Below are 26,882 nucleotides of genomic sequence, written 5' to 3' on the forward strand. Positions count from 1 at the left end.
GTGTGTGTGTGTGTGTGTGTGTGTGTGTGTGTGTGTGTGTGTGTGTGTGTGAATGTATGAGCCACACACTTATAAGGGCCTGTAAAAGCCAGACTAAGGCCTCAGGTTCCTTGGACCTGGAGTCACAGGTGGCTGTGAGCTACCTGGGATGCTGGTAACTGAACCTGAGGCCTAGGGAAGCCCAGCAAGCTCTCTTGACTTCTGAGCCAGCTTTCCAATTCCAGCACATGATTTTTGTGGACAGTAAGATCCATATAATCAGAAGAACAACATTTCTCACAAGCGAGCCGCTCTCTTCCTAATAGCTGCGTTGGTGCAGAAGGGTAACTAGTAGTGTCAAGATGATGACAGGGCATCATGCATATCCCTGGTGCTTCATGCTGACTCCTACCCCTACCTTGTTCCAAACACTTGACTAATGTCTGACAGATATGAATGTTTGAGCACCCTGGCCCCTTGTCTTCTTGTTATCAGGACAATGTTAAAAGCATTGTGTGGGTCCCTGAGTCCCCAAAGGACCGAGTAAGCATTGTTTCTGGAGATTTAACCTGGCATCATAACATTGTTTGCCTTCTTCCTCCTCCAGCTCCCATTTCCCGTGTGTGCCCACTATTTTCCTCAGAACACTTCCCACTTAATCACGTTCAGAAGAAATGGTGTCTTGGCATCTGTAGAAACTGACCTCAGACAAAGCATGCTGTCAAACTAATGAGGAGCCATGTTGATTTATTGTGGGGTTTTTTGTTTTTTTTTTTTTTTTTATAAAAGTAAGCAATCTGCTGCACATTTTAGATTTATTTCAAAAATCATGCAATTGTCTGTTTTGCAGGAAGAGAATTTGAAGGAGAAGAAGAATATCTGGAGATCCTGGGCATCACCAGGGAGCAGTCAGGGAAATATGAGTGCAAGGCTGCCAACGAGGTCTCCTCGGCGGATGTCAAACAAGTCAAGGTCACTGTGAACTGTGAGTACCAGAGCAGCAGGTGTCACGAGCTCAGGGCATACCTCCACTTGCAGTGAGCTCTACAGATTCCATTAGTGAAAGCTCATAACATTTCAAGCAGATGCTCTTCTGGTCAGGGATGCACATTTATACACTGGACACTTCCAAGGGCAAGAGTTGGCCTTTGAATTTGATAAATCAACCCTTCTGATTCTAAATATAACCAGTAATACATTTCACAATAGCCTCTGTCTTTTACTCCGACTGTGGAATTAAAAACAAAACAAAACAAAACAAACAAACAAACAAACAAAAACATGATGAGATACCACTTGAGTTTCTGGTAGCCACTGTCTTAGATTCTGTGGACACCAAGGTCATATTACTTTGGGGAAAGCAACAATCCGTATCTACTTTAGCTGGAATTTTTTATCTTAGTGCCGTGTTTGTCAGAGGAGAATAGCCCCAAGATTATATTTCATCCTTTGCTATTTAACTAATTGGCCTGAGGAACAAATTCCACCCAGTTTGGCCAGATACTGTGTGTCCCTGATGGCTAGCAGGATGCCTGATAAGTTAATTTCAGTTATCTCTTTCTCCCAAAGCCTGGGCATTAGAAATGAAGATCTCACTAAGATGCAGAGGTAAGCGGTATACTTTGAACTTGTCAGATGAAAGGCTCCTTAGATGTAGTTCAAAGTGGGAGGAGGGAGCAAGAAGGGATCTATAAGATGTGTGTCACCCAGCAAAGGAATAGAAAATTTGTTTTTCTTACTCAATTAGGAGTGACTTTCTACAGCATTCAAATTCAAGTTCCTACACCACATAATTTTGGCTAATGACAGGACAAAAAGATGTTCTGGTCTCTCTCTCTCTCTCTCTCTCTGCCTCTCTCTCTGTCTTTCTCTCTCTTTCTCCATCCTCTCTTCCTCTGCTTGAGTGCATGTTTATCATCACATTCATACAAATATACCCATCTATGCACACAAAACAGACAGACACACATGCACATTTGAAAGTGTATTTTAGGTCATGATGAGTTACACATTTTCTTATGTCTTTGTCGCTGTCACGTATGTGTCAGAGTCAGTATAAAATGTTCTCCATTCTTCTAACAACCCTGAAAACATAATATAATCAAAGCTTTAGAAACTGAAACCTGAGTTCAGAAAAATCACCTATCCAAGGCAATACAGAAAGCAAGTGTTAGGAAATGGGTTCAGCCTCATGTCTACTTGACACTAAAACTCAAAATTCCCAAAGATAAAGAGGAAGAGAAGGAATTCAAGTATCTGTGATGCTCCACACAGCTTCCTACTAGGAATTTAAGGATACTACCTAATGTCACCATAATCCAATGAGATAAGTAGAAATATTCTTGCTTTAGAAATTTGGAGCTGGACTTTAGGGTGTTCGGGAATCTGGCTTAAAGTGGCTTAGCCTGTGCTGGAATGTCCTGGAGTTCCTCAGAATTACGGTTTGAGTATCCAGCTCCAGCCAGCACTTCAGCTTTCTGAAATGGGCAGTGAAGACTCGACAGTGTACCTAAGGGAAACCAATAGACACAGAACTCAAGTACACATTTACAGCCTCGTTTTGAAGAGCAAGGGGCTGCATTTGGTGAGCTGTGAAGAGCTTTTATCCCTGGCTGTCTCCAAGTTTTTAGTAATAGAGTTTTGAAACGTCAGTATTACCATTCTTTTGCAGTACTGGGTGTGTTTCAAAGATGCATTAATGATCTCAACGTTATAAAATGCTTTAGGTCCTTTTTTTCACATGAAAGGCAATTTCTCTGGGTGTTTATATAAGTTTATAATTAGGTTAGTTAACTTCTTTTATGCACACATAGCCATGCTATCATCTGCCACCTCTTCTCTGACTTTTGGAGTCAAGATTTCATTTTCTCTTAATTGACCTTCAACTTAATTAGGTTTCTGAAAGTCCAATCATGTAGTAAATAGAAAATATTTATGCTTCCATTGTATGAAACATCAAAGTGGTCTGGATTGTAGATGGTTTTCAAGATCAAAGCTGGCCGCCTGGGTCCTGTTATTATTGAAGCAATTAGTCTGACATTGCTCCCTCTTCACTGTCCCCAAAGTGTAATTTAGATTGAGAAAAAAAAATACTGATAATTTTCAAGGAAACTTTTATGAAAATATGAGCTTTTGCTAGTGACGAATCACTGAATATGGACGGAGCCTAAAGATTCCCAAAAAGTATCTTAGAACAGTTCAATTAAACAGCCAATGTGCTCTAACCAAAAGGAACAAGAATCGGCCCAGCCCTATAAAAACGTTCAGTAAATGTTAACTGAAGGTATAGGCAGAAAACTCAAAAGTCCCTCTTAATAGTTTTCCAAACTCTGTAAATAAATGATGCTGGTTACAAATCAGAAAAACACATTCTAATTTCACATTCCTCTGGAATCACCTTCTTAATCCAAACTTCATTAAGTACATTTGTACAACATCAGTCCTCACACCAGAAATCCTGTTTGGATAAGTCAGGGTACCCAAAAATAATGTCAACGGATGAGCTCTCCAGGATTGAATTATAGAAGCCTGCTCTCACCTAGAGAAAAATATCCAGGATCCCTTTTGTCACCTCATCTGAACCTTCCTTTTTTAATTTATGCTGAGATCTCTACCATTTCAAAACAGGCTTCAGGATTAGGTCAGGCAAACAGGATGGCTAAGAAAACTACTGATGAGAGAGATGATCATAATGAACATACCCTGGATGCCGCTACAAAAAGCAATCTTAGCGCTTACAACTTCCCACAGCTACTCACTGATTCATTTACTCATTTGCCAACAGATGTTTGTTGCAGGACACATAGGGGCTACCACGGTGAGGAAGGGAGGCATAATCGCTTCCCCCGTTGCTCTCACAGCGGATCCTGTCGCCTCTCCTCTGTATTTCTCTTAGATAACCTGCCTCGGTGGTAGGCCTGTATCATTGCAAATAGCCACTCTACATGCAAACTCTATTTCCTAAGTGGCCAGAGTCCTGGAACATAGAAAATTGGATCATTGCCTCAAAAATCTTTGCCATTGAATAAATTTGGGGAAATTTATGGAATGGACAAGACTTTTGATTTTTTTGTGTCTTATGTAGCCACAGATTTCTTTCAGATGTCAATCTGAAGCTGACATATGAAATACATTATCCTTTCTCTACCCTCTCAGTTGCACCTTCCATTGTGCATTAATGTGTCTCTAGGATAGTACCTATCATATAGGAAACTTTCAATCGATGCAGGCTGTTGGTTTTACTCGGACTCTTCCTACAATGGCTTTTTTCCTAGTCCTGTGTAGAAATTCCTAAAGGCTGCTCCTAGGTCTCATTCTTCCCCCTCCCCAACTGGCATACGATGACTACCCATAGCTCACCCCAACCCCCAGGGACTCACATTGTCACCCTTTACAGTCTTCCATTCCTTATCTCCCTTTCGCTCAACGCTGCATCTAGAACTAACTGGCTCACTCTATATGAATGGTGGGGGGTGTGCGACATGGACATTTCCCACAGCTTACACATGTGTTGATTTAGAGAAAGCAGACCTTACTGAATAATAGGCACATGAGATTGGAGATCCAAAAGAAGGTATCGGATCCTCTGGATCTGAAAAACCTCTGAGCAAACTTTCCAGAAATAGCTAGTTATTTGTGGTGACGCCTATCCAGTCTCCTTGCTGGTCTTACATTTTCCAAATACTATTTTCGCTTATTTTTTGAGAATTTCATAGAATATCGTTAATCATGATTATTCTCCTCTCCCAGATCCTCCCAGATCTTCCAACACCTCCCTACCCACCAACTCTCTAGCTTCATGTTCCCTCCAACCCCTCTGTCTCATATGAAGCAATCTCTAACACAAAGTCAAAGAACTTGTGAATGGAAGCCTTAAGACTCCCAGTCAAATTCTATAATTTTTTTTCCACCCAAGCAAAGGGGGATAATAGTGGTAAAAGCAATTAATGTAATCACTTCAGATGTTGAAAATCATCTCTACATAAGAGTTCATATGACGTTTGCCTTACAGCTGTGCACAAGATAGGTAGGTATCATCATCTGCACTCACAGGCAGGAGGCTAAGAAGACAGAGGTGTCTATCATAACAGAAGAGGCCCAGGAGAAAGTCAGGCCTGCATCTTCTGGCTCCTAATGTAGAAACATACCTACTATGTCACTATCCACTGTGCCATTTTTTCAGTGTTCTACAAATAGAAAACTGCTATATTCAGTTTTCAAGCTCCCTTAAATAATATTATTTTTTCTTATTAAAAGTCTATTCCTGGGACTGGAGAGATGGCTCTGTGCTTAAGAGCACTTACTATTCTCCCAGAGAACCTAGGTTTGGTTCCCAGTATTCACATCCTCATGGACTATTATAACCATCCATAACTCCAGTTCTAATGGGTCCAATGCTCTCTTCTGACCTCACTGATCTCAAAGGGCACCAGGCGTGTGAGTGGTGCACAGATATACATATGAATAAGCTGTTCATACACATAACATAAATAAATCTAAAAGAAAAAAGTGAAAGGACTTAGTCAAACAAACAAAGGAGGAGATAAAACAGATTCATAACATGATCAATCCGGATCTAAATCCATACTTCAGCAAACAGTGGTCATTTGAATTTGAACATTTACTAACCTGCAAGTTTCTCTTCTTGTTCTCCAAATAACACTACTAAAGCCTAACTTTAGGGCTATTTCTTGGATGAATAAGGATGTCTAACATCTCAAACAGTGCTAACAAGTGTCTATAGTGCTTGTAAATTATACCCGTTTTTCAAATTTTATGGTCTTGTGTGATCTCTCCCAATAATTTTTTTACTATTAATTACACTTTATTCATTTTGTATCCCCCCATTAGCCCCCCTCCTCCCCTCCCAATCCAACTCTCCCTCCCCCTTCTTCATGCATGCCCCTCCCCAAGTCTACTGATAGGGGAGGTCTTCTTCTCCTTCGTTCTGATCTTAGTCTATCAGATCACATCAGGAGTGCCTGCATTGTCATCTTCTGTGGCCTGGTAAGGCTGCTTCCCCCTTAGGGGGAGGTGATCAAAGAGCAATCTCTCCTAATATTAAAAAGATTAAATGAATGAGGGTTTTTGCATTAGCTACTGTTATCTTTATCATCATCATTCTGATGGAAAGAATTTCGTCACCAGTGATATAAGAATAGGGAAGCCCTGATTAATGCTTTCAGGACCTCAAATTTTGAAGTAATAAAAACTGGAGGGATCATTTGACAATTGTATGTTCTTCCAACATCATGCAAAGAATCTCTCTTTGCAGAATTTGTAAGAACCACACTTTTATTGTAGCCATATTTTCAACAGGGAAACCTATTATTTTAACTCTACCAGGCATGCTACAATATAATTCATAATAATCTTCCTAAGCCTCACCTACACAGAATTCATTCCAAATGAACTTTGAAATGTCCATTTCCATAAGCCATGGAAGAAGACCTGAACTAGGATATCATTTGAGAAATAAGAGGAATAACAAGCTTTTGTACTACATGTCAGTAGCTTTAAACTTAATTTGATAAAAGGAACTCGCTGGTTTTCAAAGAAGGAAGAATATGGTTAGACTTAATGATTGACCAGAGTCATCTGTTTCTTAATTCAATGCACTTAACCCGAGTTTCTAGCCAGCTTCTTCCCATGCTGAGACCTTTAATGGGTTAATAAGCAGTTTGTTCCCTACCTGCTCACACGCTAAACAAATTCAGAAATAAGAATAAATTTTAAAGGCTAAATGCTCCACCTGTAAAGGTCAAAATAGAAACAGTACCAAGTAGTTAGTACCTTAGCATATTCAACTAGCCATACACACCCCAGGCACCCTGGACTGTCATGTCTGCCTGTATGAGAGCAGGAAGGAGACATTCTAGATCCATCTTTCAGAATCAGAAGACCCCAGCTGCCTGGCCAAAAGCTAAATTCTAAAAGGACAAAGAGCTAATCTTTTAAAACAGAAGGGTCCTGAGTCCAAGGACAAACAGAGTGAGACACTATCTCCAAGACAAAGACAGACAAAAGCCAGACAGGACAGAGAGAAAATATGAGACATACAGGCCCAGTGTGTTCCCAATGTTTTTAGTCAGAAACACACACTCACACATACACACACATATATATCCCCCAAGTAATAAGAACATTAAATAACTCCATGGACTTTAGCAGAGCAAGGCATGTTCTGTGAAATAATGCATCTGGGACCTATGTTCCTGATACTATGGCAGAGTATTTGAAAAAGTGCACCACAACAATAGCATGTTAATATGTTAGAGATTGGAGAAACATGGTGATGGCATGAAAGGGTGTAGGTGTTGTTTTTGTTTGTTTGTTTGTTTGTTTGTTTGTTTTCCTTGACTGGATAAATGGCAGAGTAATGAAATATCAGTCTTCACTAAGGATTTGTCAATTATATGCATGTAGCTGCAGAAACAAGCATGTCTTAATATTCATTTCCCATCAGGCAGGGGTGGCACATACCTTCAATCTCAGCACTCAGGAGGCAGAGGCCATTGGATTGAGGCTGGCCTGGTCTACAGAGTCCCAGGACAGCCAAGGGTGTCAGTGGAATCCTGTCTCAAAAAAAAAAAAAAAAAATTCCGTTTTCATATTAAATAATTAAGTAAACTATAGAACCAGAAGAAAAATTGTCTTTCCTACCCTTATACACAGGGCCATTGTGCTACATACTGTGATGGCATAGGTGTCTGAAGAACATGAAAATGGGGAGAGTAAGTGAGGATGCAGAACTACGTGTACTGGGTTGCTACACTGTTGGGCATCTCTACCTTATTCATTCATTTACTTTGTGGGTGTATGTGTGATTGATGCATACATGTTCGTGTGTTCGTGTGTGTGCATGTATCCACATGTGTACATGTGTGTATATAGGTTCACAACCGTGTGCATATGTGTGAAGGACAGAGATCTACTTCGGGTGTCTTCCTCTGTTCTTCTGGACCTTATTGCTTTACCGTTCTTGCTGTTAAGACAGGGTTTCTCACTGAATGTGGAGTCCACCAACCGGCCATGTTTTTTGGCCAGTAATCTCTCTGTCCCTACCCTATCCTGGCATTGCAGACATGCGCTAAGACACTTAACTTTGTAATGGGTGCTGGTGCTCTAAAGTCGGGTCCTCATACATTCCGTCAAATTCAAGTCCCTGGGCCCTCTTCTACCGCTTTTGGTGACGGCATCTCTGGATGCCCAAACCGAAAAAGCCTGAGTGTTATCCTTTTGCTCCTTCTTCCCTTCCCCTTTAGAGCTAATCAATTACCAGGTGATCATTTCTGAGGCTCTATATATTTCAAATCTGTTTCTCCTTCCAATCTTTTTATCATAAACCTGGTGCAGAATATTTCTAAATCCCTTTGTCAGCTTCCAAATGGGCCTCCCTGCTGCTAGCTCCAGCACTTTATTGATGAGGAAATTGAAGCAGTGTGACTCTGGGCAGAGCACTAAACTCTCTAATAAGGGAGAACAATGAGGGGCCAAGCCTCAATTTGAGCTCAAGAATATCAAAATTAAATCTAAACGTATAATCTCCTCTATTTTATGCTCCATCCCTCCTACCAATAGTTCTACCATCAGCACAAATATACCCAATTCATGCATTATCCTTTGAACGGATGGGCTTTAATGACCTACAGAGCCAATCATAGAAAGACTTTTCAATGGAACTTTGCTGATCATTTTAAGCCGTCTCCTTTGAAAAGATAAAGGAAGAAAGGGCTTAAACTCATGCAGATGGTTCTACAAAGCACAGGTCTAGCTAAGACTAAGCTCAAAACAGAGATTTCAGATTTCCCACACCTGACCCTAACCATAGAGTAGACAGATGAATTATCTAGAGCACTAACAATTTTAAGGCAAGAATGGTTAAAAGTGTGAAAAGACATGCGTTATGATAATATTAACAGCCCAGTTTTAAACAATGGGCTGAAAGGATTGCAAATATATATATATATATATATATAAAAATACAAGCCCTACTATGTGCAGTTCACTTCCTAAATAAGTTAGGGTTAAGACAGGGTCCAGGAGATAGAGTGTAATGAGAGTTCGTTCAACCACACCAAAACTACGTCCCAAGACCTCTACTTTCAGTTCAGTGTTTGTGGTTATTTTTCCTCTCTTTAGCTTTGCAATATATCATCTTCTCATTTATTGCTCCTAAGAAAATGAGTAGCTAAGTCCAATGTAAAACAATACCAACAATAACAAAGCCATAGTCTATTATTTGCATATGGTTTGACTGCATTATCCAAATGTCTTCTTATTCTTTTCTCTCTGAAAGTGGCAAAAAAAAAAAAAAAAAAAAAAATCCATACTAATGAGATGGGAGATGGGAGGAAACATCAGGCTGGCCTGACGTTGTTGCACAAGATTCTAACTCAGGACCAAAGTTTCTGTAGACAGAAAACTTTAAAAATAATTTCCAAAACTGTAAGGAGAAAAAAAAAATCTGAAACAGCATAGTCCAGGTATTGAAATGACGTGTGTATAGTAGAGTTTATTTCGTTAATTAACTTTTCCTTCACAAAATCTGAGCAGCTTGATTGGTGCTTAGGCTTATTTTTCACCGGCACTCATATGGAAAGGTACTATTTCCTGAAAAATAACTTGTGGAATGAAAAGTTCCCCTTTTATGTGTCTCTCTCATAGCTGTAGGGTGTAGGGTGTGTGTGTGTGTGTGTGTGTGTGTGTGTGTGTGGGTGTGTGTGTGTGTGTGTGTGTGTGTGTGTGTGGGTGTGTGTGGGTGTGTGTGGGTGTGTGTGTTTATGTAGGTGCATATGTACATGAGGACCTGAGGACAACTTCATATGTCATCTTCAGGAATCCCATCAGATTTTTTTTAATTTTATTTTTTTTCTTATCAGTTACATTTTATTAACTCTGTATCCCAGCCGTGTCCCGATCCCTCATTCCCTCCCAGTCCCTCCCTCCCACCCTCATCTCCACCATGCCCCTTGCCAAGTCCACTGATGGGGGGACCTCCTCCCCATTCATCTGATCCTGTTTTATCAGGTATCTTCAGGACTGGCTGCAAAGCTCTCCTCTGTGGCCTAACAGGACTGCTCCTCCCTTGGGGGGTGGGGAGGCCAAAGAGCCAGTCTTTGAGTTCCTGTTAGAAATAGTCCTTGTTCCCCTCACTATGGGAAACCAATTGGTTACTGAGCTACCACAGGCTACATCTGAGCAGGGGTTCTAGGTTATATTCATACATGGTCCTTGGTTGCATGTCAGTCTCAGAAAAGACCCTGTGCCCAGATATATTTGGTCCTTGTGGAGCTCCTATCCTTTCCTCATCAGACTAACTCCCCTTCTTTCTTATGATTCCCTGTACTCTCCCAAAGGTTTGGTCATGAGTCTTTGCTTTGAAAACACTGCTAGTTAGAGTCTTTCAAATGCGCTCAGTAGACTCCTGTCATATGTTCAATGTGCATCCCATCTGTCTTTCAACACGAGGATTGATAATCTTACCCCATGTCTGCTCTCTTGATTATCTTTTTTAGGTGTATAGATTTCATTATGTTTATCATATCTTCTTATAGGTCTATATAAGTGAGTATATACCGTGTTTGTCTTTCTCCTTCTGGGATATTTCACTCAGGATGATCTTTTCTAGATCCCACCATTTGCCTGCAAATTTCATGATTTCCTCCTTTTTGATTGCTGAGTAGTATTCCATTGTGTAAAAATACCACAATTTCTGTACTCATTCCTCCATTGATGGACATCTGGGTTGTTTCCAGGTTCTGGCTATTACAAATAAAGCTGCTATAAACATGGTTGAGCAAATATCCCTTTTGTGTACTTGAGCAAACTTTACCTAGCAGTGGTATAGCTGGGTCTTGAGGAAGCACTATTCCTAATTGTCTTAGAAAGTGCCAGATAGATTTCCAGAGTGGTTGTACCAGTTTACATTCCCACCAGCAGTGGAGGAGGGTTCCCCTTTCTCCACAACCTCTCCAGCATGTGTTGTCCCTTGAGTTTTTCATTTTGGCCATTCTGATGGGTGTAAGGTGATATCTCAGGGTCGTTCTGATTTGCATTTCCCTGATGGCTAATGAAGATGAGCATTTCTTTAAGTGTTTCTCTGCCATTCGATATTCCTCTGTCGAGAATTCTTTGTTTAGCTCTGTTCCCCATTTTTTAATTGGATTACTTGGTTTGCTGCTTTTCAGCTTCTTTAGTTCTTTGTATATACTCGATATTAGTCCTCTGTCAGATAAAGGGTTAGTGAAGATTCTTTCCCAATCTGTAGGCAGGCGTTTTGTTTTGATGATAGTGTCCTTTGCTTTACAGAAGCTTTTCAGTTTCATGAGGTCCCATTTATTGATTGTTGCTCTTAGAGCCTGTGCTGTTGGTGTTCTGTTCAGGAAGTTGTCTCCTGTGCCAATGAGTTCTAGGCTGTTCCCCACTTTTTCTTCAGATTCTTTAATTGCCTAGAACTCTTCAGTTAGGCTAGGTTTCCTGACCAGCAATCCCTAGGGCATCCTCCTATCTCCACCTCCCCAGACCTAGGATTACAAGCTCATAAGATTATGGGCAGTATACTTGGGATCTTTTGGTTACAAGGGAAGAGTTTTACTGACTGAGTCAAGCCCCCTGACCTGGAAAATCTTACTCTCAAAATTTACACAGATAAAAAACACTATCATTGTACCCAAAAGATCATGGCTCCCATCCTGTCTTACTTCACCTTAATAGGACTGTTCACAAGGAATCTTGGCAAATTAGACTATCAGATTTTTTTTTTACTTCGTCTCAAGTCAATTACAATTTTCATAGACCTAGACAAAGGTAAAAAAGTAAATAAATACAAATCAGTATTCAATGGTCAGTGACAGTGAAGGGCTAACGACAAGCAGGTCTTCCGTCCACTGTGAGACACATCATAATGCAACTCATACATAAAAACCAAAATTAGATTGTGTCCTAGTAACAGACGGGCTCACATGAGAGCAAAGATCAAAACAATGACCTCATTGAAGTTTTCTTGCTTTTAGCTTCCGGAGTCCTTTGACCACATACAGCAAAGTTTCAGATTGGGAGCAGCTTAACCCTTTTATATTCATCAGGCTCCTCAAAGCCGTTGCTAACAGTAGAAATAATAGCAATAAGGAAACGAAAGTGGTCAAATTATATATTCGCCCAGAGACTAAGTACAAGCACTGCTCTTGGAGAAGCCTTGAGTTTCCAAACATTCATGTCAGATGACTACCTTAACTCCAGCTCCAGAATGTCCAGTACCTTCTGTGAGCTCCATGGGCTTCAGCACTCAACTCATGTATACACACCCACAGAGAGACGTGCGCATATACATGTAACTAAAAAAATAAATAAATCCTAAAAATGCCATATCCTTTGTTTTCATGACTTTCTGAAAAAAAAAAATTGTAGATAACATAACCTTCAATCAGAATGATTGAGAAGGAGAGGAAAGGAGCCACTGGGTTTCGTCCACATAAAATGCCGTCCAGTATTTCTTTATGTAAGCCAACTCTACATTCTACCATCATTTTTCACTTTACTTTAGCTTGCTGGTGACCAGTCTCATTTACCCGGTCATGAGGCATGTCACTGATGCTTTCACATAATCGCTTTTCCTGTCTCTCTCCAACCAGCTGCCTTTGGTAACTGTACCCCTGGGTAACAATTTTAGAACCTTCCCCGGCTCATTTTTCCTACAGATTCTCCTACAGCAGCCCTTTGTGCCCAGAGCATCCTTTGCTCTCACATAATAAACCCCTCTGTCTGCCCTTGCTACAGATCCACCCACTATCACGGAGTCCAAGAGCAATGAAGCCACCACAGGGCGACAAGCTTCCCTCAAATGTGAGGCCTCCGCGGTGCCTGCACCTGACTTTGAGTGGTACCGGGATGACACCAGGTACGTGCCAAACCCACTAAACCTTATATATCCCAAGTTCCAATCATAATCTCAAAATCTCCCAGGGCCTAACAGCAAGACCTCACTCATCTGTAATGAACTTACTCCTTTTCAACATCTTCTTTTTTACATCACTTGGGGATTATAGCCCTTAAGCTGAACCAAAAAGCACTCGGATAAATTTAAATAGTAAGAAACATGGTTCAAAAGCTAAGTTCCACCTATATATATTTTTCTTGAATGTAGTTGAAACTTTTAATGGAACGCAGCCATTGCAGTGTCTTCTCTGTGGATGGTCACCAGTCAGTTCTGATACTAGAGGTTACGTGATTATAATGAGTCCGTGAGGAAAGAAAACACTCTGTTTCCTCTCCAGTGTAAAGACGAAAAAGAAACCACCAAGCCATGCCCTTCGTCTGAATCCCCTTAACTCTTCTATTTCTTACTCTCAGGATAAACAGTGCAAATGGCCTTGAGATTAAGAGCACCGAGGGCCAGTCCTCCCTGACGGTGACCAATGTCACTGAGGAACACTACGGCAACTATACCTGCGTGGCTGCCAACAAGCTCGGGGTCACCAATGCCAGCCTAGTCCTTTTCAGTAAGTATGCCGAAAAGAGCCTGACCCCATGGAAGTCAGAGGGTTCCCACATATTGACTTGAGAACTACCCCCATCCCCCATCCGTTAAAGGTAAACCTATACAAAAATAAAGACATCCCCACTGACACCAGAGTGGAGGCTTCCAGTCTTCACAAACAGCAAGATTTACAAATAGAAGTATTCTCTGTTTTAACTCTCTTACATTGGAAAACTGACCAGTTGTTTTTTGGGTGTGTGTGTGTGTGTGTGTGTGTGTGTGTGTGTGTGTGTTTTATTTTGTTTTTTTTTAATCAGTGCTGCATAGTATCATTTTTTTCCTGGTTGGTTATTCTTCAAAAATAGTCAAAGGATGCATATTTGTTTTGTGGTATTGTGGGGGTCTCTTTAAGAAGCTGGGGTAATTTAAGGACTGGGAAATAGACAGTTCTGAGAATATACCAGCAACTAATTATGCAGAAAAACCTATCTGGTGAGAGTGGATGAAGTCCTCTAAAAAGAAGGTGTTTTCACTAATAGAAGAGGAAGGGTAGAATGAATGATTAAAGTATAGTATGCAAATTGAAGAAAAAAGGACACTGCAGGATGGTTTCTCTAGGACAGCAAGGAGTGTATCTTTCTGATACACCATTTGCAGCAGAAGTAGAATAAAGGGAAAGGGAGCATTTCTAAAGATCAGAAAAGACCCGAAAAGATGGCAGAGAAGCAATCAGTCCTTTTAAAGGCCTGGATGTTAAGAGAGCCCACCTTGGAGTCCTGCTCACTGGCAGCACACAGTCATGCCTCTAACTCCACATCCTTCTTGGTCAGGTAGCTATAATTCCAGATTCAAATGTCCCCGAAAGAAAGTGGATAAGGAATGGGGTCATGGAAAGATGATAATATGGGTGTTTTATATTTCAGGATAAGTGAAGCAGAATGGTTAGAACCTTCTGAGCCACAAAACTCACTCAGATCAAAGAGAAAATGCTTTAAAAGTTTTATTATTGCTTTAAAATAACAAACCATTAAAAGCTTTTTTTTTTTTACTTTCTCAATTAGAAAAAAATACTATGGCTAGGAAAGATACTGTATTCAATTTAGATATGAGCCATCAAGGGGAAAAAACAGATTCTTGGAAGAAAAATCAATTTAAGCGAGAGTTCCCTTGAAGGGAAGTATTAAAGTTCTTTGAAAATTGCTGAAGATCTAACATTACTTTTGTAAAACAACAACCACAAACTACCCTAAAGGTGGCCTTAAGTTTCTCATTCTTAAGCCCCTAGCTTTTGTCTGTGGTAGTTTGATGGGGTATAGCTATCTAAATGCCACATCAGTGTGAGGTTGAAAACCCATGTCCTGTTTACTTGTCTCTAAAGACTAAATGTAAATATTCTCTGCCTTCAACTGGAGACAACAGCTCTCCAACTGGAGAGCTCCAGCAGACCTTTAGGGAACTCTGCATTAAGAGACATAGTTAACCCAATCCTTCTTGACATAAGGAATTCCAGAGGTACAGGCAAGCCCCACCTAAAATGATAAGTCTGAGATTCTGACAACCCTAAGGGAACCTGCTCAAGTAGAAATCATGCACTTAACAAAAATGATTTCAAGGAGATCAAAATGTAGAAAATGCAACAGCCAGATGATTTAGGAAAATGAACAATTAATTACACAACACATTGAGATATATTTTCTTCTCATCCTTCTCATAAGGAAAACATGCTATCTATACAGCTCAAGTAACAAATAAAACATTGCCTTAAGGCCCAGGAGAGAAAAGTTGAGAAAATACTCACACAGAGAGGCGGAGCAGGAGCTGAGCTGTAGACAGTAGAGACACTTGTGGGATCTGGTGAAAGGGACTGCCCCATTGCAGCAACCCATGAAAGGACTTAACATGGGAAAATTAAATACCAGGAGTCATAGAGAACTTCAGGTTTTAAGCTAAGAATCGGGGAATTGGTCAAATGTTTCATATCATAATGAGCTTTATGATTTGGGTCAAATCATCTAATTATGAAGTTCACACTACTGTAATTGGTGGAGGTCATAGCCCCAGTGGTCCCATACTACCCTCTACACAGCGTCATGCATAAGGACCAGTTTTTGTATACACAGCATAGGCCTTCACCTTGGTTAGGGATTGTTTCCCCACTTAATGGTAAAATCGAGATGTTGTGTGCTTAGTAAATACCAGACGAATGCCACTAGGTTTTGAAGTGAAAGGAGCTATTGCTATTGTAGAAAATTAGGCAATCAACAACTCTGTTGCTTAAACCCAAAGCCCAGCTAGGAACTTCAAGGAAAAGAGTTTGCCCTTTGCAATAAAAACAGTGTGCCTTCCTGCCCAACCTAATTTCATCAGTTAGGTTCAGAGAGCATCCCATCACAACCTGCGTAGCTAGAATCTTGAACACGGTGCTTTACAGTGGCTCAGTTTGCACAAGCCTGAAATAATTAGGAAAAGGAGACAGGAAGATGGAGGGAGCAGGCAGAGAAAGAAGGATGTAGGAGAGAGAGTAAAGGAGAAGGAAAGAGAAAAGGAAGAAGGGGCATGCGTAAGTACAGTGTCCATTCTTCAGACCCAAAGTCAATGAGATGAAAGGCAAACGAGAGGAAGGGCCTGGACAGGGCAGCTGGTGCTGCTCTGCCCACCAGTTTCAGGAGGGGGCTCTGTAGCCAGATGCACTGACATAAGCGCTGTGTGGGCAGCAGGGTGCCCTGCTGACCAAGCTAGGCAAGAGCAGATAGAGCAGCTGGTGAGCCGCTGCCAGCCAGAGGCAGCAGCAGGTAGAGACCCAGAGCCAGAGTCCCTGAGTTCATGATTATTCATCCTTGATGGCGGGTCAGCACATTGCCCACCCTGTCCACCACCGTGACACACTGACTTCTGCAGTGTCAGTCTGCCGTCCCTTGTCCTCAGCAACATGTATATGTGTCCTTCTCTGCTCCCTAGTCACCTCTCCAGGGGGGTCAAAACGGCTGAACGACAGTGCAAGAATACGTTGTGTTCATAAAACTTTCTTCCTAAGCCAGGAGCATTTCCCTTTCGTTTGTCTCCTTCACACATTCTCACACTCTGCCAAAGATTACTCTAGTGTATATATTTGAATAATATCTTTTACATAATTTTTTTCATGCCTGAAAAAGTGGTACTTTTCACATTTTTTTTTCTAAATGTGTAAATCCAGTGGCACAATGTACATGGGCTGGGATTCAGCTCCTTAGTCTGTTCGTGCCATAAATGAAGACATGAATTTCTTCCGATGAAATGAGACGTTTTCATCGTCTATTATGGGTTATCACCATCTCAGTGTTCTTATGCTCAGAGCTGAGATTTACCCACAAGATGATGGAGGTACCTTGTCCCAGTGCTTCCCTTAAGGGAGGAAAAATAAGGGCAATTATTTCACTGTTATTACTTCTTCCCAAGAGATGCTTACATAAAGTGCTTGCCCTACATGCTTGTCTTTATCCATCAGAATGACCCCACCATGTTCTCATGGTTCCCTGTTGCATGGCGATTGTGTCATTAGTGAAACGAAGTGATGTATAAACTGAGTTTGAAATTTAAGTTTGAGCCTGACTTAACTGACAGAGGCCAGTTTCTAGACCAACACATTATTTATTTATGTAGACCAAAATGGCAGGAGTTACAGCTTGTCACAGTGTAGAGATGAAGCAATATCTAATTTCTTCCTCTTCCCTTCATGAGGCCTTTCTCCTGGCTCATTAATGTTCTGCTTCTTCACAGTGTAGAACACTGTTTCTCATTCCTCCTGCTCCACTAACTCCCATCAACCTGGGTCCACTGGTCCCTAGACTAGGGATCTAAATCATTGGAACTTTGAAATTCTCAACTAGCCAGGCTAATGGCTTTTTTCCACATTAAAGGAAAGTTCTGTTAATTAACTCAGAGAAACATGTGTATTGTTAATGCATCAAGACTATAAAAGGTAAAAGAATAAAAAAAAAAATAAAGACATCTACACTGACCCATTCTGTACCTGTGTTTGGGAGGTGCTTTTTTATTTACTTTATACTTTTAAGAGATAATTAACTTAAAATCTTGCAATTGACTAGATCCCAAGCTGTCCATGACCACAGTGAGTATTCATAATGAGCAGCTCTCCTTATTCTTCAGAAAACATTCTAAGTTATTATTTTAGGAGTTTGGTGTTAAAGATACATTTTTTTGGGTAGTAGTTAACACTTAGCAGACTCCATAACCAGATTCTTACAGATACATCATAATAAAACAAGCTATTATAAAGCTCTAACCCCATACAGTATAGAAGAGCAGGCACTAACTCCTTCAGACACTCCCTGTCCCCTGTAGATACAAAAGGAAACAAGTTCCAGGAATGCTTTTGTAATACTCGTAATTAAATAAAGCTGGAGTTAGCAAATTGTTTTGATATAAACACTTTGATCCCTATTCCAGCTTTTCTCTTTCTGGAACAGCCAATTAGAAGTGCTTTCTTGTGAAATGTTAACACCCATTTAGTGTTTTTTTCTTGTTATATGCAGTAGAGCTGGCCAATAGTGCCCTTGCAGCTACACATTCCATTTAGCCAATAGGAAAAGAAAGCCCAGAGTCAAAGGCCAAAAGAAAAGCCACAGCCTGTACTTCTAGGGCCAACAGCAGAGACTCTCCCTCCCATCTCCCACTCAGCTGCTGAACTGCTTTTGACCTCAAGCATCCCTATCTAAGCGAGAAACACAAAAACCCAAGACGCTTGCTCTTTTCTGGTTTTGAAAATCAACAGTTCGAAATCTTCTTTTCGTTTTAATTGGTATCTACTTCACTTCTAGGTTTGCTCTTGTGGGAGCCAATAAATCTTGCTCTAAACTTTAAAACAGTAGCAGGGATGCTAGTGGAAAGATGAGGGTGAAAAAGAAAATCAGGAAGGAGAAAGTATCTGTGGACGGATAAGCCAAAAGAATGAAGAGAGCAAGACTAACTAATGTGGTGTGACAAGCCAAAATGATGATAACAAGTTCGGCTTAAGGCAGTGATAACAAGCAAGGAAGCAGTTGTGAAGAGAGTAGAGAGAAGGCAGCATGGTTTAGCAGTATACATGCTCTTGTGAAGATCAGGGCAGAGTGCATTTATCTAACTACAAATGGTGTGATGAGGAAATTAAGCTGAGTCACTTAAACACACTGACTAATAACAGTAATGATAAAATAAAACACAGTAGAGAGAGTATAGTGGGCTTTAACTGCTACATAAATGCCACAAGCAGTTCAGCTACTTATTTTTCAAAGCTTGAAACTTAGTAGCAAATACACGGTGAAGAATTAGTAGCAAATACACAGTGAAGAATTAAATCATTTTTTTTTTTCTACTTGGCACTTGACCTGAATCAGGCCCAAGGAAGATCTCATAACTTCTATAACCTGCTCAACTCCCTCTTTCTAAAAAGTTAGCACCTTGGTATTGAGTTTTCTAGCAAAGGAGAAAATCCTATATGAGGGTTACTGCTGGTGTTGGCTCCGTACTCTTACTATAATTGAAAAAAAGAAGGTTTTATATTTATAATTTCACTGATGTCTTTGATTCTTTAACAGGAAGAACAAATAAACACTGTACAGGAGATAAGATTCTATAGGTGTGGAAATTCCTGTTCTGTAATTGAGCAATTAACCTTGAGAATGTGTGTGCATTTAAACCCTCTGTGATGTTTGCCGTTTTTCCCCTTTAGAGCGTGTTTTACCCACAGTCCCCCACCCCATTCAAGGTCAGTATGATTTTTATCACCGTAGTTCTACTCCTGGGTCATTCTCCAACATATGATGTGTAAAACACACAAAAGAGAAAACCACATTCTCAAAACTGACATTTATTACAAGTTACTTTTTCCCCATAAACACTGTAAAGCAAGACAATCGTTTGTCCCTACACCCAACAGCAGCAGAGTAACAGGTGTGCCACTGACTTAAATTCAAGTCAGTCAGCTAGACAGGTAATAATCTATTTTTAATCTATATGTATTACAGGTCACTACAAGCTCCCATATTGTGTGTGCTAGCTCTCTAGCCTTAAAAAAAAAAAATCACATTAATGATTCCATTGATCACCTCAAACAAAAAGATTTATAAGCTCTGAAATTATAGTCATTGGTGTTGATTGTAAAATGTATTTTCCCAAAGACTAAATATAATAAAATTACATGAGTACTACCTTTCCTTAACTCTTGGCCAACTTGTATATTTACCTTTTAAACATACATACTTTAGAAAACACAAATAACAAATTACAGTCACTCTGTATTCTTTGCATAAAACTTTCCACAGATTCAAATTAAATTTTGCCTCCTACATCACATTTACATGCAAAGTCGCACCCACAACTTTCTAGCTTAAGGGTATTTAAAGGCAAATTGGCAAATAAAATTAAAATAATAGAAAAAAATTGAAATGAAACCAACCTACCATTGAAATTAAATCCCAGAAAAGTGATTTGCAAATAACACTCAAAGACGATGTGAGAAAAAAATGGAAACTAGGCCATGCAGGGCCTAGTGTGGAAAAAAATAAATCCAATTAAAGAAGATTATTATACACACTATAAGGAAAATGTGCTCAGAATTATAGGAAGAAAGCTGCTCTTTCATAAATTTGGAGATAGATCATGTTTCATTAACTTGTCCAAGCTGAAGTTCCGAGCAGAATCAGACGGAAACCTTCAGAGTGTCAATAATGCAATGTTTTGCATATGCATGTATTCACATATATGCAAACTTGTTTTAATTATATTTACAATAAGTTGCAGAAGGTTTCTGGGCTGACAAGACAGCTTAATAAATTTTAAGAGCAGTCTAGACTATTTTAGTATAAAACTTAGAACTCTGTTGAAGAAAATAACTTCCCTACAGCATTAATGAAATCTGTTCCTTACCCTGGCCACTAAAAATAAAACTGTTAAAGTGTGCCTGGTTTTCAGACTTGACATGAAGTGTAACATTCATGGAAAGTATTCCATCTTGTATTCCTGACATGCCACAATTATTTTAAGACGTTTAACTTCTAGTGTTGCTACAGAGATTGACACCAATTATCTTGTTGGCATCTTGCAAATATCCTGATAAGGGAAACATACACACACACACACACACACACACACACACACACACACACCACATCATATCTGTCCCAGTGGATCGTATTTGCAAAGAGGTCATGCCCTGTCCAAGATGAGCTTTGCACAGTATCAGGATGACCCTGAGCGTCTCTGTGACAGCTCTCTGCAGCCACAAACTCAAAACTCAAATGTTTATCTGATCATGCATTGTGGTTAAACAAAGTGAAGCCAGACCCTGTGCACAAAGGACAGCTGGCGAATGCTGGCGAGCAGTCTCATCAAGGGACTGACCTTATTGAATTTTGTGGAACATTATTTCCCACACACTGAACTGTTGATTGGAGAATGACCCTTGGTTTGATTTTGCATTGTCTGTAGACTGTAGTTAGCTTTTAAAGATAGTTTTAGAGACTTGTAGTTCACCTTATTACTAATACTTCGGGCTTCTGCTAGCAGGAGTTGAAAAGCTGTTCATGGAGACATGGGGTAACTCGTGGGGTGTCACTGGAGAAAGTCAGTTCTCCTAAGTCCCCTCTCCTTTACAAGGGCACCACCTTCCTAGGGACCCAATCACTTTCTCCTTTTCTCTTCAATCAAGAGGGCCTCCCATGTGAAGTCACGTTTTCCCATGGAAAGAAAAGACAATGGCAAAATGCCCAAGTCTTTAGAGTGAATTCAATATTCAAACACCCATTAAAAGTAGGACTTACTGTGGTCACCAGTAGTGCGTATGACTCCCTGATTTAATTAAATATTACATATTGACATCATCTATTTGGAATCCTAACTTTCATCCCCAGAGTGTTAACTATGCCTTGTGTTTGTTATTTGAGGCAAATGGCCTCAAGAGTTTCAGACCAATTGATTTCCTCAAGGTTATGTGAAAGGTGGTGGAAGTTACAAAGACCCCCTTCTACCCTCCTTTCATAGAAAGAGCATCCTCCCGTCTAACCATAACCTAGCCAAAAGAAACAGTTTTCATTACAATTGCTCCTTCCTTAGTGCTCCCCATTAGAAGGTCATCCCTCTCATCCACTCAAGTCCCCAACCACCTGTGGCCCTCAGGCCACTTGGGGGTGCCCTACCATGTCTGCTGTGATATCGCAATACCAGGATAACACCAAAGAGTAGTATGGATTGCTTGTGGCCAAATGGAAATTTTACAATGCCCTTGCCTCTATGCCAAACATGAAACAAAACAAGAAAAGCAGTGTGTTTCCCTGTTCCCTGATTTAAAATATACATTCTATTTTATATATTTAAATATATATAAATATTATCTATGTGGAAAATAAGAGGTGCTCCTTTCTTGATTTGTTTCTGATAGTTGGGTTTTCCCATTGATTTTAATTTAGGTTTATTCATTCCGAAATGAGTCCTGAATTGCATATCTTTGCATAAAGGCCTCCACTATATCCCTGCAGAAAAATCCACTGAATTGTAAAATGAGGGAAGAGACTGTTTTACATTTCTGAGGAAGTTTTCTTACACTGTTTGGCTCAAGCCAATTTCCAGGGGCTTCTGTGAGCCTGGGCAGTGGGGGTGTCTCTCTTTAGCCAACTTAGGTGTAACCTTTTGCCTCATTGGAAGAGACCCTCGCGCTGAGAAGGAGCATGGGTTCAGTATGAGGCAGTAAAAACAGCATGAGAAAGCTGAAAGCCAGTGAAAGAAGGAAGGACGAGGGCAATCGCCATTGTTTCATCTTTAAAACTTCCCAGCAAATTCTCCCTTGAGCTCTGTGGGCTCCTTCAGCCCACCCTTCTCCAGTCACTGCCCATAGTATTATTGTTTTTTACAGAACAGAATGAATGTGTCTCACTTGTTGTCTCCCATCTGAGTGTTTATCCCAAGTGAACAGCCTTTCCAGTCACTAACCCCATGTGGCGAGTAGATCTGGGAAATGTTGAGATTATCTTCCAAGTTCAGGCATTGCCCTGGATTTGCTCACAGCTGCTTGCCATTCAGTCCCTGTTTTTCCATTGATAAAACATAGCGCACATGGCTGGGTTTGCATGATTAATACAGCTATCTAAAGCTTGCTCTGAAAACAAAACAAACTCCCCAAAACTAAAGTTAAAAAAAATACAATCCAAGTTGCAAACATGCCAGGTTTACATAAATTTGAAGTTACCCTTGCTTTCATTTTTTTTCCCCAAAGAAGACTACTGTTCTTATGGACAAATGTGGCATCCAAACAGACAGTCAGGAAAGCCCCTACCTGGCTATTCCAGGAATGGATTCTTTAAATCAGGCTCCAAGAGAATGAAAGAAGAAAAAATAATATATCCCATTCTGTAGAGACGGCTGGATGACCCTCACATTTTCATTTGTTTTCTGACTATGTCATGCTGGAAATCAAGCAGATGCCTCTTCTAACTTCTAAATATAACAGTTTCCTCTGGTGCAGCGCTGAAAATATTAAGACTAATAACAATATCCAATGCCCTTTAATGTCTTTTGCATGTACCGCCTCATCAATACTCACAATCAAAATAAATTAATACTTATTCTCCCCCACACATTTTAATGACCAACCAATGTACACCCAAATCAAGTCTACCACATGCTGAATCTAGGCTACATATAAATCTATAAAGCACATTACAAAACAACATTATGTATGTATTCATAATGCTCTCGTTAGATATGTACCCATCTAACAAATTGCAACGATTTGTCTAATTTGCTTTACACATTACAATACATACATACATAATAATCAGTTTATTATCCATACGTTTTTAGAAAGTCATATTTGTATGCCTGACTAACACAGAGATTTACATGAAAGCATTTAAAAACACAGGAACAGAGCTGTCTGGCATCAGTACATCTAATTTCACACACTTACTCAGAATGATTTGCATACACACGTCTATTAATTATGGATAATTACTGGTATTGTTCTCTGTAATTCAGTTTTTCCAACTGTGAAATGGGAAAGAAATTGTATTTTTCATGCCCACAAGCTCAAAGTGGTATTTTAAATACTATATGAAGGAGAACGTTAGGAAAAAAAAAAATAACCTGTTGAATTTCAAATAATCATATTCAACTGCCCATCCTTCCTGTGGTTTTTAAAAGCACTATTCTGAGAAGAATGCTCCTGTCAGGTGAGCACAGGCCTTGGATAGACATGGCCTCTGTGTGGCTTCCTTGTGGTTTGATTATTGTGGATCCCAATCAGGTTTTGCATGCTCACTCTGCTAAGACGTTTAAAAATAAAACTATCTCAAGGCCAAATGAAAAATAAACAAAAACAAAAAAGATTTTGACTTAATTTTTTTACTCAAAGAGAATAAAAACCTTGAAGAGGACCCACAAAATGTCACCTTTGTCTGTTGTGTGGCATGTTCACTTCTCACTTGCACACTGCCACATTATGGTAATCCAAAGTCAACGGGACAAAGAACTTGTGTTGTAAGTGGCAATTAATATTTACTATTGACATATCTTCTATTAAGCTGTGGTTAATCCTAAACAGCTGTATAACCAAATCGCCACACAGAGACTAGTATTTACTTAGTTAACCTAGAACACAATGCTGGGCAATAGTTACTCCATCCTAAACTTCCAAGCCCATGTAGTTTCTACCGTTCAGATTTCCCACATTATACTTGCTTTTAGTGATATATTAGGTCCAGTCCATCTCTCCACATTGTTCCAAGACCTCTCCTCCTGCCTCTCTCCCCAGTTCTTGCTCCTCCTCTGCCTCCTACTCCTTCCTGTCCTCTGGCTCCTCCCCTCTCCCGCCTACAACTTCCTCTCCATTGCTCAACATTGGTTTTATTTTGTCATGTTTACACAAAGTTGAGACAGGTGATGCTTAGAAAAAGTCTCACAATGCAATGTCTGGATTGAAACCAGAGAGTGGGGGAGAGAAACCAGCATTTGAATGAACAAGGGTAAGGTGTATACATTTCAAAAGAACATTATCCCAACAAACCTGCCATTTCTCACAAATATATACATCATGTTTAGGGAGATTAAAATTTTAAAACACGTATTTCTCTTCCTGCTAGCTGGCAGAAATAAGGGTCTTACTTCTACTGATAAGCCTCATGCAGCCACACCATAATAAATTTGCAGAATTCACAGAACTACCATTGGTTGCAGTTAATCCACAAGAAAATAAATAAGGGCCAATCTGCACACCTTTTACTCTGCCTCCTTCAGACAGTATTCAGCAGTCTTCCTGTTGATTTTCTTTACACGTGAGTGACCATTACAGCCATAGCATTATTTCACGTGGCACCGGTAAGTCACTGATTGCCGGGAGAATGGTTTAGACCCAACTGTAACAGGTGAGGTCTTACTTCCATGTCCACATCTTACCTCTCTCCACCTTTCTACTCTTCGCTTGGTGTGTTTCCTAAGCTGTTCTTGTTAAAATCTGCTAACACGAATCAATATGAAATTTATCCACCACATTGTTGAAAGGCCCAACAGCAACTTTACAGTGCTATATCTCACTGAATTTACATTTAGCTTCGAGCTAAAAGGCTAAAAGCCCTACGGCATGAATTTACAGTTAGAGGAATTCTGAATAGTAGGACTTTTCCTCTCATCTTTTCTTGTTTCTCTAGTCTTGATCTGTTCACACCAGCCATCCTTTCCTGATCACCACCCTTTACTTATGGCTTGCTGTGCTATTTCGATTTCTAGAGCCAGCTGGGGTTTGAAAATGAATGTGTTTTTTTTTTTTTTAAACCCAAGCTACTACTAAATTTTAATTTGATGGAAATATTACTCTTGTATAAGCATCATGGAAAAAGAATCTTTCAAAGTTACAGTTACATTTGGGGATTAAATTTAAGTAATTGGCAGTCTTGTCTTTTTAATTAAAAGGAATAAAGCTACCTAAGAAAATCTCAATGAGATTTGCAGTGTAAAAATGTTGGCATACTGCCCCACAGGGTAAGAAAGAAGACTGGGGATCCTGAATGGTCAGAGGAGGCTGGCCTCTGTCCCTCTGGTCTTTAGAGTACACCCCAGCAGGGCTCCCCCTAGCGTTCCTCACATGCTATTCAACATGAAAGTACTGAAAGAGGCATTGTAGGTAGAGCCTTTCCTAGGGAGCTTATCCCTGGGCTCTTGGGCACAGTGTGGAGGGAGAGTCCTTGAAGAAAGCAGTGAGGGATACACAGAGAGGGAGGTGGCACTGGGCAAGGAGCTCAGTGATCTCAGTGATAGAGTGCTTGTCTAGCAGGCGATGGGTTTTGGGTTTGATCTCCAGCGTCCCTCCACCAGACAGGATACATTACATACTTCTCCAAGTTCTAAGGCGTCAGCATGATCCCAGACACTGAGAGATGTCATACCACAGTCTCCTTCCAAATATAAACCTTATTTTCATTTCATTCCTTGGTTCCCTCTTTGTCACCTGTAATTTCTATTCCTCATGTGTGTATTTCTCGATTTTCTTCTTCTCTACATTTTGTTCCAATTCATCTTGCATTCACCTATACATATTCTCTTGGACTCCCTTCAAACAAAGCAAAAATAAAAGTTTATAGGGCAATAGCAATCACTTTCTAAACACTGAGTGCCGTCAGGCAAGAATGGCAGAGCCACTGTAGCATCTATGTGGAGGAAACAGCAATTTCTAAAGAGGCAGGATACAAATTAACCTCAGTAACAACTTCTTTCCAAAGTCCCACTGTCCTCACCGTGTCCTTTCACCACCCCACTTTATTTGTAGGCATTAAATTAAATGAACACTTTGATGGAGAGGACGGAAGGTAAAGCCCACCCCTTACGTCTCCCCTTGCACACCACTGTGGGGAAACATACCTGCCAAGTCAGAACGCAGCATGAACTAATGAGGATGGAATTCCAATATAAGGTGTTCGTATATGCCAGAGCTAGGAGGGGAGCCAGCCGACCACTCACTAGGAGTCTGCTGAGAATTGTTAGCTTCTACCCACCACCAGTCAGGGGGAAGAAAGACCTTACAAGCCATTTATCACCCTTTCTAATTGGACACAGGGGAGCCTCGACTGCCATGGTGTGCTGCGCGGCTCTGCTTTTCACTGACACTAAAGGAAAGCACTTCCCACACGTCTGTGACACATGTGCACACTTGACACCTGCACATCACCACCCACCTGATATCCGGGCTGTAATTCATGGCAAAGTGTCTTGCTTACCTTCCCACCTCAGACACCTTGCATTTCCAGCATGACTTCCGCACTGTCAGAGAGAACACTGAGGCGAGCATAGCGTCCTCTCAGTAGGCAGGGGAGAACTATTAAAGGCAGCCGAAGACAGCGTTGCCTGGGCTGTTCACTCTAGCTCTCCCATACGCCCTGGCCCCCACAACTACAAATGGCCCCAG

The 26,882-nt window shown here is 40.4% G+C and overlaps 1 protein-coding gene across 2 annotated transcripts in view; it reads left to right on the forward strand.

Annotated features, from left to right (window-relative positions):
* Lsamp (limbic system associated membrane protein) overlaps positions 1-26,882 on the forward strand; it is a 666,829-nt gene that overhangs the window by 616,352 nt on the left and 23,595 nt on the right. The window contains exons 4-7 of one of the 2 annotated variants that reach the window (XM_055625123.1): positions 830-964; positions 12,757-12,877; positions 13,330-13,478; positions 19,167-19,202. In XM_055625123.1, the coding sequence (XP_055481098.1) occupies positions 830-964; positions 12,757-12,877; positions 13,330-13,478; positions 19,167-19,202 (441 nt within the window). The remainder of the gene's footprint in view (positions 1-829; positions 965-12,756; positions 12,878-13,329; positions 13,479-19,166; positions 19,203-26,882) is intronic. The other variant, XM_055625124.1, reaches the window with a different exon arrangement.

The sequence above is a fragment of the Psammomys obesus genome, unplaced genomic scaffold (assembly GCF_907164565.1).
Source record: "Psammomys obesus unplaced genomic scaffold, mPsaObe1.curated_primary_1811, whole genome shotgun sequence".
Classification (NCBI taxonomy): Eukaryota; Metazoa; Chordata; class Mammalia; order Rodentia; family Muridae; genus Psammomys; species Psammomys obesus.